General features: G+C 35.0%; 1 protein-coding gene across 8 annotated transcripts in view; it reads left to right on the top strand.

Annotated features, from left to right (window-relative positions):
* Positions 1-16,552, top strand: part of BBS9 (Bardet-Biedl syndrome 9) — a 249,560-nt gene that overhangs the window by 23,500 nt on the left and 209,508 nt on the right. For 7 of the 8 annotated variants that reach the window (XR_003253968.1, XM_026068570.1, XM_026068569.1 and 4 more), the window contains 3 exons: positions 6,324-6,498; positions 13,718-13,820; positions 15,371-15,554. Coding sequence is in view for 7 of the 8 variants with exons in the window: in XM_026068570.1 (XP_025924355.1) it covers positions 6,324-6,498; positions 13,718-13,820; positions 15,371-15,554 (462 nt within the window). In the remaining variant the exon portion in view is untranslated. Of the gene's footprint in view, positions 1-2,604; positions 2,916-6,323; positions 6,499-13,717; positions 13,821-15,370; positions 15,555-16,552 lie in introns of those variants that run through there. The other variant, XM_026068574.1, reaches the window with a different exon arrangement.

Raw genomic sequence — 16,552 nt, forward strand, 5'->3', positions numbered from 1 at the left:
CAGTAATGTTTTCTGTGCTGACATCTCCCTAAAATCTGTAACTTTATGAAGCCTGTTCTGATTTCTAATTTATCCCATTTGATGCTGAAGTTTTTGTTGCGTGATTTCACATGCTGCTCAGGCCTTGTGCTTACATGATGTACTTATTTTCATGAAAATGATTTGGTGCCAGAGGGGAGGCTCAAGCAGAGGAAATCATTAACATGCAAAAACTTGAGCTCCAAAATAGCTTTAATTAGAAGCTTATTTCAAAGAGCCACCACCTGCCTCTCATTTTGGCTTTGCATTAGCTCTAAAAATACATTGTGGTTTAAAAAGAAAAAGAAAAAAAAGTGTGACATAAATGTATTCGTATCATGCTAGAATAATGAAACTACAAAACAACAGTAGCTGGACTTGTGCTTAAAAGTAACACTTGCTGGCTGAGGGACATTCCTCTTGAGGCAAGTTGCTGAAACTATGTAGAGTGCACTAAGTGATTCCATCTGATCTGCAGAAAACACTATGGGTTACATTTTCACTTTATAAATATGTCACTGGCAAAGCCAACTGACTGCAATAAGCTTTTTTGAAATGGACGTTTCTGGCTGAGCTTTTGGAAGACGGTGTTTCTTAAAGTAAAACATAAAAACCCTATTCACTAGCTACACATTAAAAACAAATGGCCAAAGAAAACAAGGTGGCCCATAAAAAGTTGGGAAATAAAAGTTCATACACGATTTAATTTTCTTTAATTATGCTTTTACCTGTAATAGATTTGATAATTGGAGTTTGATCCATTAATACTAGCTAGTTAAAATCCAAACTGAAAATAAACTATAAGGGAGTAAAAACAACACAAATATGATGAGCAAAGTGCTAGCAATATTAATATGTGATGCCATGGAAGGCAATAAGAGTCATTACTGGTTTAGTTTTGTTATGTCAGGTCTTACATGCTTAAAATACATTGGTTTCTTCAGAAAGTGGTTCAGTAGTACAGTATGCAGTGGAGATCATGGGAATGCTCTAAATAACCTGTCATATATTATTTGACTTAAAGTCCCTCATTACTATTAAAACAGGAGATCTTTTAACAATGATAATTGTACATGTGCTTAGGGATTCACTTATGAATGCTAAGGGTAAAAATTTCCATGTCTTATATGACATATAACTTCTTACATTTGTGAGAATATGCTGTAGTTTTATTTCTATTGTCCCTCATTTTCATGCTGTAACAAAATTGGTAATCGTAAGTTTGATACTTCATAATATCTATGAGAGCAAAAAGTATTAATGCTTGTTACTTAACACCTCAACATCTCTAATAGTTTTGTCTTTTTAACTGTTATTGGCATTGTAATAGGTCTACTAAATTATCACTGCTGCATACCAATTATAATATCTGCTGTAATACATTGGGTTATTAAGCTTCATCAGAGGAATAGAAATTAACAATTAAATTGTATATTTTAGCCAGGCTGCTTAAACTTGAAGGTTATAGTCAGAAGCTGTCTAAAAGATACCATTCCCACACTACCATGAATATAACCAGAAATACTTGATATTGAATGCTAAGTATTAAGAAATTTATTATTCAAGCTTTCTGTACTAGTAAAGGCATTCACTTTATGATTAAATGTCTTTTACACTTTTCGTCTTAAATCAAGCAATATTTATAATTTTTTAAAAGAGTAGAATAGCAGTATGACAAAAACTTAGATGAGTGTGGTTTTATTTTTTTCATGGTTTTTGAAAAAATTGTACAGAATATTCTTATGTTTTGCTGCATTTTTGGGGGGAGTTGTGGCAATATCTTTATCTTTCTAATGTAGAAAAGATGAAAAATGAGAGTCCTTGAGAAACAAAATACAAATGCATCCTATTGTGTCTTTTAAAAAACATAAATATGGTTTCTGTTTTGAAGTTGATACCTTTTATCTCTTCAGATTTCAGGTAGCAGGGAGATTCCTTGAAGCTATACATTGAAAGCTAAGGCAATGGAAATAGGGCAGATTTTGCCTGAGATTTATTCCGTAGTGTATTACATGCTGATGGTAGATTAATTCAAAGGAAACTGTAGAACAGAAGTTGAGGACCTTGTCTCTATACCCAGGCTTACAGGGTTGTACTCTTGATAAAGCTGTAAAATGGAAATGGAACTCAACAGTTAGTCAATGTAAAGTGTTGAGGGGGGGTTTCAGTATGCCTTTGGCTGTTGAATTCTAACATATGTAATTCCCCAGTGGTATTTGGGAACTACCCACTACACTTTTGAGATAACAGAAGCAGAATAACCATGGTCACATGTACATCTGGATCATGAAGCGGTATGTTCTTGCAAGGCAAATAATAAAATGCCACCAGTGATTTCTGGCAGCCAATAACTATATTTTAAGATAACTATACCTAAAAGACTGTTGTGGCAGCCAGTGGGCTAGTACTTTTTACTAAAGTTTTCAGTGTTTGTACAAATTTCTCAGAGAACTTTTGCTTATTAGTTAACAGCATGGTTTTACGCAGTTAGTTTCAGCTAACTTTCTTACTTTTTCTAGGCTGTATCAGCAGGCTGTTAGTACTGTCAGCAATTGCTGGAAGTGGAAGCTGGGTATCATTAACCTATTGATACCATACCAGTACAGAGCATCCCAAGTTCTTCTGTAATGGTCTCTGTTGTTTGCTGATCAGAAGATACATGAGAGGACTAAATCTTGTAAAATTTCACAGACTGGAGGAACAGATATCTACCATGGAGCTTTGGAGTAGTTCAGGGATAAGAAAGATAGAAGCTTTCTTTGAATAATTTTTAATCTCTCAATGGCTCAGCTGCTAAGCTTGGGTGGAGTTATTTATGCAGGGTGATGATATACTCATTTGAAAAAATAAAAAAAAAAATCACAAATTCAGCATGGCATCCTACTGACGGCTGTCAGGTGAGTACTTGAGCACAGAGAGCTGGAGGCCCAATGGGAAGTGGTTAGGACCGACCCTTCCAGCATTGGCAAAACTTTAGCTTGGCTTAGCCCGTTTGTCTATCCACAGCCTTTGTGTGCTTCAAGTGATAGTCTCTGAACTTGTATAGTTGCTGCAACTGTTATGAATTTTATATATAATTTTTCTTTTTTTATTTACACTAACTGTAACATTTAAAATCATTGGACCTTAATATTAAATAATTTTCAATTTCACACATGCATCTTGCTTTATTTTTTAATTGAAACATATATAAGGTACTTATAGATGATTTTCACTGACTAATTTCTGAATCGTATGTTGGTAAAATCATTGCAATGTTCTTGGCTAAAACTTCAGAGGCTCAGTATAAGCAGCAAACCAAATGTTCATCCTGACTGTGATCAGTAGATGCTTTAGCCTCTTGAATACCACAGACTTCAGCTATAGAATGTCAGCTATGAGTTATGAATAAATCAAACAATGCTGGAACCTTTGTGCTGTGTAAATAATACTTAAGAGGTTAAATGATACTTAAAAGATTTTTAATAAAGCTGCTTTATACAAATTTGAGAAGAAACTTACTAGTTATCTACATGTAAGAGGTGTGTGTATATATGCTTATCTAATGTGTTTGTATAATGTAGAATATGTTTCTAACTTTATAAACAATAAAATCTAAGATTGAACAGAAGCCATAGGCCCTGCTTTATAATTTAAAAGTCTGTGTAGAAAACTCTAGGAAAATCATAACTCTAAAACAATCTGTTTAGAAAACGTTTTGGGGGATCTATATGTCAAAGCCATAATTCTCTTAAAATTATTGAATTTAGTCACAGGAAACATTTGTTCATTGACTTTATGCTGTTAACAGAGGTAAAGAGTTTCCATTTCCTAGGAGGATGTATGACTTCAGTCTGCACATGGAAGAGGAAAAATTTTAAAAGTACTGCTATTTGGAAACTTCAAACAGACTTCAAAACATTATAGATTAAATTTTGAGACTTAATCATCAAATTGAAGTTGCTGGTGACAAATCACCAGTAGCTTAAAGAGCTGCTGGTAAAATGATATATTTAAACTTTCTCACTTGCAGTAGTAAAGAAAACCAAAGATGCACTGATTTGCTGACTTCAGTAGCTGGCAAAATCTTAGTCTGAGAGCTATTGAACAGTACTCTAATGGTTTTCATGTTGAATTGCATTTCTGCAAAGCGTTGGTTGATCAGTACAGATTCTAGCATGATTCAGCTGAGGAAGATTAGTTTTAATTGTTTTCTCAGCTAAGTTTTTTATTCAAAGCTTTATTTAAAGTTTTCTCAGTTAATTTTTTTATTCAAAGCCACCAAGGATTCTTGATTAATGGAGTACTTTATTCTATTTTGTGTTTAGTATGGTAAATAGGATTTTTCTCGTGTGGAAGGAAATTCTTTTCTATACCTTAATTTATGAATTTGTTGAATGAAAGTGCTATTTCTACTTTATTAAAGAAAAATTTAAGTGTTTGATATCAGCAGTTAGTAATATTATCCTTCAAAATATATGTGCTTTAGGAGATTTAAGAGACAAAACAACAAAACTTTTAAATAAGAATGACATTTAATTTTATGGTTTTCAGAAAAGATCTGTATAGAACTAAGGCAGGAGACAGGTGGTGTGATTGTGGTTGAAATGCCCAAAAGAGCGTTCCTGAAATTACACTGTTGTTTTGCTGGTCTATCTATATCATCATTGGTGTGAAGAACTAAAGTATTTTAATTTTTTCACTAGAGAGACTGAGAGAATGAATTTAGCCTCTGCCAAGTGAACAACATAAATGACATTTTCAAATATCCATCTCACCAAATAGCTGATACTTGTGCAGGGTTTATAGGACATGCAGTGGACTATATAAAGTCTGGAAGGAAGGATAGGTGAACTTGATAATTTTTAGAAAATGGGAAAATCTCAACAGGGGAAGAGGAGCCAGTGGAAAGGATTCAGGTGCTTTGCCTTCCTTTCATCTTACACAAGCCTGCTGCTTGTGTTAGAATTCTATGTTTTTACCCTAAGCCAAATCTTTATCCTATGTTTTAATCACAAGGACAAGTAATGCAATGTGCTGTGTGACCTATCATGCTGCTATTCATTTTAAATTTCTGTTGATACTTACAATTTTTATGAAGAATCACAATAGGGATGGGTAACTTTTTCCACTGTATTTTACGTTTGTGCTTTTTCAGATATTGAATGTCATCTCTTTGACCTTTTTGTAACCATGCTTATCAAAGTGTGAGTGAGGGTTTTTTTAGTTCATTTTTGTTTTCCTTCCTATGTTAGAAAATTTTTTAAGGGGTTGGGAATGGCGAGTGAGTAAACAGAGAATTTGTCTTAATCCTCCAGGCATCTACCTGAGACGTAAAGAATACTTTAATGCAGAGGAATAGACTTACATTAAATTGCAAGTATTGCTATGCTATGTTTGCAAAATTGGGGTTTATCTCTGAATTTAGAAGAGGTACTTTCATCAACTTCAGAAGGTGTTTGAGTCTTATTGTTGCAGCTGTCCATTTATAAATGTATGCAAAAGACTGTTTATATTTGAATTATTGCCATCGTATATGAAATATACAACCCACAATCAGCTTCTGATCTCTGAAGACTTCAAAATGAAATTTTGATTTAGATTGGTGTACTTGAGATATGGCAAGTCATGTCTTGAAGCTGTTGAATCATGGAATTGCAGGGCTCTGAGAGACTTGAAGTCATTTACTCCAAGCTGATTTTTTTTATTTCAATTTTTAGTAGTGTTGGTAACAAATCGATCAGACCTATTTTATTTTTATCTTTCCTTGAAGATAAAAAATGTGAATGCCAAGTGTGGAAAACATTATCATTGTATTATTTTCACTATAGTATATATTTCTAGGATTATGAATACTATGAATAGTATATATTTCTATGATTTTTTTTGTTATATTGTTTAGCTAGACCTGAAAATGTGGAATAGGTTATTTATTTATAAATTGTTATGACTGCTTTTAAGATACAGAGGTGTTTAAGAACCAGAACAATTTTGCTTTTACAGGAGCATTCAAACATTTCTTTAAACTGAAATTGTAACAGTTATGTCTTTGGGAATTTTGGTTTGAAATGAAGTAATCAAACTTTTTTTTGCTATTAATGTATTGTGGATGTTATCAAAAAATCTAGTTATCTAGTTTTGTTCTTTTTAATAAATAAGCTTTTTATTAATATTGAAATGCTTAGGGTTCTTTCCCATAGTAAACACATAAATTAAAATTAATCCTATTTTTCTAAGGATTGCTTATGAGTACTATTTAATTTTTTAATAATAATTTTAAGATTAAAACTGTATAATTAACATTGCTTTGTTTCCTTTGTATTTAGGTCGAGATTTGATATGTATACAGTCCATGGACGGGATGCTCATGTTATTTGAGCAGGAAAGCTATGCTTTTGGACGATTTTTACCTGGTTTTCTTCTACCCGGTCCTTTAACTTACAGTTCTCGGACAGATTCTTTCATTACGGTGTCTTCCTGTCGACAGGTTGAAAGTTACAAGTATGTGTTTCTGTTAAGTAACTATTGCATATTTTGGTGATGTCATGTAGTAGGTAAGCAAATGAAATAGTAACCATGTCTAATTTTTATTGCCTTTACTAATATTGTATCCCAAAGCAGCTGACAGGTGGTTACAAGAAAGATGAAAAATAGTATGTTACATGTTGAATGTAATTAATATCTGTGTACAGCTGTAGAAGAAAGCACATTGTGTGTCCTGATTTTATGGTCATATTTAAATAATACAAAAATGTTGTATTATTTGGAAGTTTATTAACTAATCAAAAGCACATCATGTTGTCCTGCAAGTGCCAGACTTTTCCACACTTCAGTGCAGTTCAGTTTTACGTGTGTTTTCATTTTTGTCTGTACTAGACTGCTCAAGCAAGGAGACATTCCTTCCAGTTGTTTCAACATCATTTTTATTTTGATGCAAATAGATGTTAGCCTGATGAATCTGTTCAGTTTTCAGGAAAATTTTGAATCAGGTTAAAAGTCACTGACAGTGCTTTGGCTTTTATGATCATAGGATCCTCTTCAAGGAATGAGAGCTGGTGGGGAGAGATGGAATCCACCTGATGAAGTGGGGAAGGAGGCTTGCTAACCTATTTGAGTGCCACACTGAGGGTTAAGTACTAAATCCTGCAGTTAAGTGACGGAATAGGGGACAAGGGTAAAGTGCACACAGGGGATGCTGTCATACTCCCTTAGAGGAAGTGGAATGACTGGGGGCCCATCTGGAGGTGTTCACAAACATCTACAGTCTGGGCAACAAAAAGGAGCAACTGGAAGTCTATGTGCAGTCGTAGAGCTATGATGTCACTGAAGTTACAGGGATGCAGCGGGTTAGCTTGCATGCCTAAAATGGTGCAGTTAATGGCTGTAGGCTCTTTAAGAAGAAAAGAAAGACAAGGGGGATTTGTGTTCACCACAGAGGCAGCTTGGATGCTTGGGGCTCTGTTAGGGAACAGATGACCAACTTGTTGAGAGGTCATGGGCCACAATCAGAGGGATGCACAATGAAAGGGATGTTGTGGTGCACATCCACTGTGAAGCCTTCTTTAAACAAGCAGAAGTCTTTCAATTGCAGGCACTTGCTCTTGTGGAGGACTGATGTCTTCTGGGAGGACAACACAATGGACTTGAGCAATCTGGAAGGTTTCTGGAGTGCATCAGGGAAAATGATGCAAGTGCTTGTTAGGCTGGCTAGCAAAGATGCTTTGCTGAATCCACAGCTTGCAAATAAGAAAGAACTGCTTGCAGATGCAATAGTCAATGGCTGCAGGGCCCATGAGATGGTATAAATTAAGATCCTGAGGGAAGTGAAGAAGATCAGCAGACTAAAGATAGTAGATGTCAGGAGAACAGACTTGGGCTAGTTCAGGGAACTAGTAGGCAGAATCCTGTGAGAAGCTGCCCTGAAGAACAAAAGGGCTCAGGAGAGCTGGTGGATCTTCATGGACAACCTTTGCAAAGCCCAGGAACAATCCATCTCAATGTGCAAGAAAATGAGGAGGAATAGCAGAAGGCAGCTTGACTGAACAGACAGCTTCTCACTGAGTTCAAATGGAAAAAGGAAGTTTATGGGAGGTGGAAGCTAAGATGAACTACCAAGGAGGCATATTGTAGGGCATGTGAGCGTGCAGGGGATGGGTTTGGGAAGATAAGCTTGGTTAAAGTTTCTGCTGGCAGGGGATGTGAAGGACAAGAAGGACTTCCACAGATACATCAGCCAAAAAAGGACAATCAAGGAAATTGACCCACTGCTGAATGGCAACTTTATGACAAAGGCATGAAAAAGAGCAAGGTACTCAACATAGTCTGCCTCATGTTTTCTCCGTTAAAAATGTCAAGATTTACTCTAAGACCTTCTGAGTCTCTGTGCCTAGCAGTAAATTTTGGAGGGCAAAGGTACTACCTACAATAAAAAAGAATTAAGAACTATCACACGGAACAAAAAGTGGCAGAACTGTCAGGCTTAAAGAGTAATGGTCAGCGGCTTGAACTGTCTCCTGGTCTGTTTAAGATTGAAGTAGATACTTTAATTTTCTTAGAAGTGCAACAAGCAAATATTATATGAATCCCAAAAGTCCTTATTTTCAGTTCAGTATTTATTTTTTAGTAATAATTTAGTAGAGTTTCATTTGCCTCACAACTGACAGATCATCTTTGTGAACTGTTATTTTAGGCAGCTGTCAATGAATCAAGTAGGCAGAGACCTTTCAAAATGTAAAAATGATCAGAGCTAAGCATAGCCCAGAACTGGAGCCAGCAATCCATATGCGATCTCACCAGTGCTGAGTAGAGGGGAAGGATCACCTTCCACCTTCTGGCAATGCTCTGCCTTAAGCAGCCCAGAATGCTGTTGGCCTTCCTTACCATGAGAGCGCACTGCTGGCTCATAGTCAAACTTGTTCACCAGAACCCCCAGTCTTTTTCTGTAGAGCTGCTTCCCAGCTGGTCTGCCCCCAGCTGACCAGCCTTCTGCCTAGGGTTTTTCCTGCCCAGATGCAGGACTTTGCACTTCCTTTGTTGAACTTCATGAAGTTCTTCTCAGCCCATTTCTTCAGCCTGTGGAGGTCCCTCAACAGCAGCCCAACCCTCTGGTGTATCTGTTTTCTATTGTCTGCAATCTTCTTGAGGGTTCACTCTGTCCCATCATCTAGGTCATTAATGAAGATATTAAACAGTCTTGGATCCAGCATCAAACCCTGGGCTACACTACTAGTGACTAGCCTCCAGCTGGACTTTGTGCGTCCAGTCAGTCATCTGAGCCTGGCTGTTCAACCACTTTTCAGTCCACCTCACTGTCCACTTATCTAGTCCGTATTTCATCAGCTTGCTATGAGGATGTTATGGGAGTCAAAAGCCTTACTGAAGTCGAGATGAACAACATCCACTGCTCTCTCCTGTCCATCAGGCCAGTCATCTCATGGTTGAAGGCTATCAGTTTGGTTAAGCATGATTTGCCCTTTGTAAATCCATGCTGACCACTCCTGATCACCTTCTTGTCCTCGATGTGTTTGGAATGGTTTACAGGAAGATTTGCTCCATCACCTTCCCAGGGACCAAGGTGAGGCTGACTGGCTTGTAGTTCCCCGGATTCTCCCTTCTTCCCTTCTTGAAGTTGGGAGTTATGTTTGCTTTCTTCCGTTTCTTAGGGACCTCTCTGGATTGTCCTTTTTTTGTGATCTTTCAAAGATAATTGAGAGTGACTTTGCAATGACTTTGGCCAGCTTCCTCGGCACTCATGGATTCTGCATCCCATCAGGTCCCATGGACTTGTGTTTCAGGATGTTGAAGTCAGTTGTAAACAGAATGGATAACCTGGACCTGTTGTCAAATAATTAATGTTCGAGTATGCTTGAATGTTATGCTTGAACATTGTTGTATACATGAGGGTTTATTTTAATATCTTTTTAATATGATGAAGAGGCTTGGAAACATTGATGCATATTGTTGGGAAACATTAGCGCTTTTACAGACTGATTCAGAACTAACCAGTTAGGTAAGACCTAATGCTAAGCTTTGTGTATTTTTTTCTTTTTGAGAGATGTATTATCTCAAGATTGAGTGCTAGGATGTTGTTAGTCAGGTACATTAGGCACATTGTGGTGAAATCCAACTGAGAATCACAAATCAGTATTTTGGTGCTTTCAAAGGTAAATACCTTAGAATTTCCAAAACTGGCAACAAAGCTTTTCCTATCTGTTTTGAGAATTTTTTTCCCCTTTTTTTCCAGCTGAAACACTCCTTGGCCTACTTATTTTCTTGCTTATAAAGAACTTTTCTTTTGTTTAAAGCTTGACTTTGCTATTTTGCTGAGGATACATGAGATTTTCATGCTTCCATTTGTAAATGGGCTTGGAATATATTCCCTTTCGAATGTCTAATGATCTACCTTCTTGCCATTTTTGGTCCTATAGCAGGACAAAAAGGTGACTAGCCATTCTCTGTTTGGCTGCCAGTGTGGTCGGATAAAATGAGTTGTATTTTTATCATTAGCTTGGAGTTGTATTTGCTCTTTGGGCTTATGTGGTCTTCTGAGGCTCTGATGGTAAATATTTTCAGTTCACTTTTCTTTTGGGAATATCTTCTACATTAAAAACAACTGCTAAAGCTGGCAATTCCTCTCTCTGCAATTAAGCAGCAGAGAACTTGGGAAGCATTTAATACACTGAACTGAGGTTTTTGTCTTCCTAAAATGAGTCTTTCAATCTCTCCTCTTTTTTTCCTCCAGAGTCCTCCACTTGATCTCCACATCCCTTGAAGCTGCAGAAACTTCAGCTTCACAATCTTGAATGACTTTTTAGATACACCTAATCACTCTGCTGAGCAACAGATACTACTAAATAAATGAATAAATTTGTGTCAGGACCAAAAGTATTGTCCTTTTTTTGTGAATGAGTTTGAGTGCAGTTGTCGCTGCTTTTCCTCCTGGACTTAAGTTATTTTACTCCTAATATTTAGGAGTGGCCAACTGATATGCCAAACCTGTTAAACATGATGTTTTCTTTCTTTGATTTTTTTTTACACTGACCACAGTTATGAGTTATGATTATGAGTAATCTATTGTCTACAAGTCATTAGTTCACTGACCCAGATCAAAATATGCTTTCTGCAGTGGGATTTGGTCTTGATTACAGTAGTGACATAATCTAAGTCATTTAAAGGATCATTCTAGTGTTTTTTTTAAAAAGGGAATTAATATTTATGAAACGTGGTGTCCCTGTCGTGATGTATTTTGGGCGCAAGAGGATGAAGGTATGTGGAAATAATCATCATCAAAGAAATCCAGAATGCCACTTTTTTGCAGATTATGCCCTCAAGAATCTAATCCAGGGAATGTTAACCTAACACAATGCTTGGTCACACTTTATATTACCATGTTCTATCACCTGAATTTCTCAATCAATACTCTCTGTTTATTATGCTCCTTAAGCTTAATAAGAAACTTTTAGCTTCTGGATATTGCGTCAGCAGATTATAATCATTGTGTATTATTTTATGAATAGGGGAAAAGGTATGTGGTGTAAGTAAAAGTAATTTGTAAAAATAGAAAATTCATATTTTTCTGACTTATAAGAAAAATAAATTAGAATTCAATTACTATTAACACTGATAATGAATACAAAGAAATATTTTCCATTTAAAATGGACATCTAACTTGTTTTCATCATGTTTAAAGATTCATGACTTATTGTTTTAACAAGTTTGGCTAAAATTTTCTCTCAGTCTGTAATTGATTCACAAACATGCTGTCTTTATTGTAGAAATGTGTTGTTTTAAAGGTGTTCTTCGTTTGGATCCTGGATATTGGTCTTTACTACTATCATGTCTTGAGACACTGGTTCTAATCTCTAATGTGTCTCTGAACTATTAGGACATTAGAACAGAGTTAAGTAATCCTTCTAAAGTGAAGAAAATAGACATGGTAAGGAGAGCAAAGGTTATTTTTGTTTATATTAAACAGTTTTTTTTCTTATTTTAGGAAACTAGAAACGTAGCGGTCCTACCTAGTATTTTAGCAGAACAAGTTGACAAATTAGAAATTATCCATCTTCCTGTTGCTCATATAGAGCATTGCTTTCAGTTTGAAAGCGATAGCTGCTGTGTTAAGAATTCTTTCACTACCTGAAAGCAAAACTCCTTTCATATTTAAATGATTATTTATATGATTAATCATATATTAATTATTATATTTGATGTGATAGCTGGATTGAAAACTTGTCTGTTGGTCACCTGTGGTTTGAGGCTTTTTGTGATGGAGGACTTGTATTCAGTTAGGTGGTACTTAGACATCAGTGCATATTGCTGTTCAGTGGGATTTTGGTTTGGAGACTATGTATCAGCCCATGATTAGATAATGAAAGGATTATGTGCTAGTCTGCATTTCTTGCCCAAATTCCTGATATCACCAAAATAAGATGAAAAGAGAAATTTTTCTTATATCAGAATCTGAAACATCTTTTATAAATTCTCTTTTAATTTAAAAAAGGCAAGTGAATTTGTTTGTGTAGAAAGATGTTAAAAAGACACAATCATTTTGTACTTCTAAAAGCAATTTATTTAGTATTTTTAACTAGGTCATAGTATTCACCTTATCAGTTATATTACTTACTGCAAGTACATAGTTTATAGTTTCTTCTGTAAGTAAAATACTAGAAGCTAACTAGATAAAATCCATCAGTAGCCAGCACCACAGTACATACATCTGAGATATGAGGGTTGCTATGTCATCATTTTAAATATATAAATTTGATAATATACAAAAAAATACATATTTTTAATTGTTAAATTACCACAGACTTGGGAAGGATTGGAACATTCAGAATTTTGTTGTTTTGAGCTTAGGAGCTGAAGGTACTCCATGACTTCCAGGATTGAACTCTATCTTTTAGATAAAAGGTTTTAAGAATGAAAAAATACTTTGCATTGATACATTTTCTGTGTCTGTGTGTTTTTTTTTTTAACTTTGTGAGAGATTTTGATATTTTACAGATTGTCATCTGATGTAACTTCATTGGAAACAAGTTAGTTTAGTGAGTTATATAACACCAGTGCAAATTCAGGAAAGAAATAAGAGTTACAGTTAGCATCTTTCATTCTAATGTCTTCCTTGCCAACTTTTGCTTAGTATGCTAGGCTGGCAGTTGCAAAGTAAAAACACAGCAATTTTTGCTTGTTTCTCAAATATATTTGAGACAGATGTGCCACCTACCAGTGCCAATTTACAGCTATCTCTTGGATTAGAGCTATTTAGTCTACTTAATGGACATATTTGAGATTGTAACTGTTATAAATAGCAGATTATATTTTGGGGTAGTTTATAAATTTCATTCTTTTATATAAAGCTGATTACAAGCAAAAAAAAGGTTACATTTCTGTCATTGTCCTAATTTCATATTTTGAAAATATGTTGGTATCCTGACTCTGTCTTATTTGTCATCAGTATTTCTATCCTTTAATATATTAAAACTTTGCTTTTTTTTAAATATCAGATGAAAATTCAAATGAAATGTATGTTTTGAATTCTGCCTTTGCATTTAACTCTTACTGTACAGTGATATTCATTTAAAAATCTTTTCTGTTAATAGATGTATCTTCCAATACGTGCATAGTCATAGTTTGATAATTATATTTTGCTTTTTTACTTAATGTAAAAGGTATTAATTACAAAGATACTTGCTATTTTTTCCTTTTTAATTTTCTATAACAGATACCAAGTGCTGGCGTTTGCAACAGATGCTGATGAAAGACAAGAAAACAGAAACAGAAAAGAAACAGAACAGCAAAAACTTAGTTCTGGAAAAAGACTTGTGGTAAAACCTGTTTATTTTACATAACCTGTACGGTACATTGCATACATATTAAAAAGATTGAATGCTAAGTAAGAAATGGAAAAATTGTCTGCTGACAAAGGACCTGATCCAACTTCCATTAAAGGCAATGGAAAGACTCCAGTAGATTTTTGTTAGGATTTCTTTGGGCTCAAATTGTTTAAGGTTGGGCCTTAAAATTCCCTGTTGTTCTAAGGAAAAAGAAGATTGTGTTCTGAAATTGGCTATTTCTAAGCTAGTCTTTGTAATACAGAATCTAAAACTGTAGTAAAGTAGGTATATCTGAAATATTGCTCATGTCTTGAATTTGACAGTTTATTTGTGACTGTATATTGGATTTACAAAATAAACTTCATTGTACTTGGAGAATCCTTTATTCTTTACTAGAAAACTCTGCACTGAAAAAGATGTTTCCCTAAATAGCCAGTACTTGCAAAGTCCTGGCCTCTTTTTTATTTTTATTTTTTGTCAAAAACATGTGAAATAATGGTGTTCAAAAATGCTCTGTGACTAATAAATTGTTTAATAATTGATCTGCATTCTATTAAGAGGAGGGGAATTTCCATTTCTGTGGTTCTGCATTAGAATTGCTTATCTGCTGAGTATAGTGCATAACATGCTAGGCTCAGCTTATTTCAGGTGTGACAGTAAAACATAGGGAGAGAGTTTTCCTTACTTCAACTGTGAAGACAGTTGAACTTCGATATTTTCAGACGTTAGAAATCCTGAATTCCTTTTCAACCAGCTTGGCAGTAGTCAACAACAATTTTTTGCAGGTGTGAATTGGTTTAGTTGAAACTTCTGAGAGGAGCTGAAATAACAAACTGAAGAAGTGTATCAGTAAGCAGCAGTATTGTTTAAAGGTGTGAGGATATAGGCAAGGCAAGATTTTCAAGTATTTATTTATTTACTTATTCTACCTATGTACGTAGTTGAAAAGTAGACAAACTTTCATGCATGCAACCATTCTTCAGACTGAAAATGTACGTTAATGACTGCAAGCCCGAATGTTGGCTTGTGCATCTGAAATCTACTGTGCACCTGAAATCTACTCTACTTTTTCCAATTATGTATATTGGTAGAATTACATGCATTGGCAGAATAAGTTCTGCTTACTAGCCCTGCCCTTGATATCAAAGGACATGTGCAGAGGCAGATTTAAATGATTTTGTAATTGTGTACTTGGATTTAATATTCAGAGTATAAAGCATTTTTATGTTGAATGGAATGTGTATTTTGAAGTTTAGGTTAATATATTTGTAAATTGAAGCATAGCCATCGATTCATGACTGTTTCAAAAAGTGTTTGGATGTTGTTTTTGCTGTTTTCCTCACAATGAGGAAAATCACAACTGCCTTCAAAATAAGTAAGTGGGTAGCTAGAATATCTTCTCCTTCCCAAAAGACCTTGATTTTGCTTTTCTAACTATATTACTGGTATTCATGTAATTTGAATTCTGAGCCTTCTCTGTAAGTGTTTGATTTAATATGCAAATGTAAGCTGATCTCTGGAGCATGTTTTTTCTTTTGAAGGTGGATTGGGTTTTAAACATCGGCGAGCAAGCACTGGATATATGCATTGTGTCCTTTAATCAGGCAGTTTCTTCTGTTTTTGTGCTTGGTGAGAGAAACTTCTTTTGCCTTAAGGATAATGGGCAAATCCGATTCATGAAAAAGCTTGATTGCAGCCCAAGTTGCTTCCTTCCTTATTGCTCAGGTTTGTAAAATGAAAATTCGGCTAAAAAGCTTTAGTTTATATTTTTACAGCTAAGAATTTTTTTCACTGAATGTTGTTAATATGCTGTTGATTCGTAGAAAATGTGTAAAATCAAATCTTTCTTGTTTTGGATGAAGCAGATTTATTTTCAAATATTACTTAGTGTGAAGTATCATAAATTTTAGAATTTAAATAGGTATTTTTTCTTCCTAATAGCAGATCCTTGTCTAGGTTTCAATAGCTCTTGAGGCAACTGAGTAAGTTTGCCCAGGCTACAAAGGCAAGAAGCATGCAAGAGTGAGAGACTTTGGGAGAGTAAATTAGTATTCGAGGTGCTTCTGTCATTTACTGATAGAAGAATGTTTGAAACATTAATATAGAATAGGTATTCAGAATCTGTAGTTCTACAGCAATATCGAAGTTGCTTCCACACAATGCAGTCAGTTAGTTTTCTCTCCTAATAGTAAACTTTTTTAATATTTGATTCTTTTTGTCTGAAACTTGTTAGTGTCTTATTTTTAGATTTAGAGTCTTATTTTAAACTTCAAAAATACTATCTTAATCTTTATATACTTTCTGATTTAAATTATAACTAAAACATAAATGCTTAGATCTTTCATCAGTGTTCAGAGTTCAGTGAATTAATGAATATTCTGGAGATATTCAAAATGCGCCTGGATGCAATCCTGTGCAATGTGCTCTAGGTGACCCTGCTTGAGCAGGGGGGTTGGACTAGATGATCTCCAGAGGTCCCTTCCAACCTCAGTGATTCTGTGATTCTGTGAATGAGCAGTATAAGTAGCTGATATTATTTAAACAATGTGTATTTTTTGTCATGTCTATCCTGGCATGTGAACATAGTAATTATGATGGATCTTTGTTAGTTGTGTTTTAAATTACCTAACATAGCTGGCTAGAACCATGTGGCATGTGGAAAAGTTGTGGCGTGTGTGACGTGTAGTATGTAACTGGAATTTGTATTCATATTAATCACTTAT

This window comes from Apteryx rowi, unplaced genomic scaffold (assembly GCF_003343035.1).
Source record: "Apteryx rowi isolate R43461 unplaced genomic scaffold, aptRow1 scaffold_276, whole genome shotgun sequence".
NCBI classification, from domain to species: domain Eukaryota; kingdom Metazoa; phylum Chordata; class Aves; order Apterygiformes; family Apterygidae; genus Apteryx; species Apteryx rowi.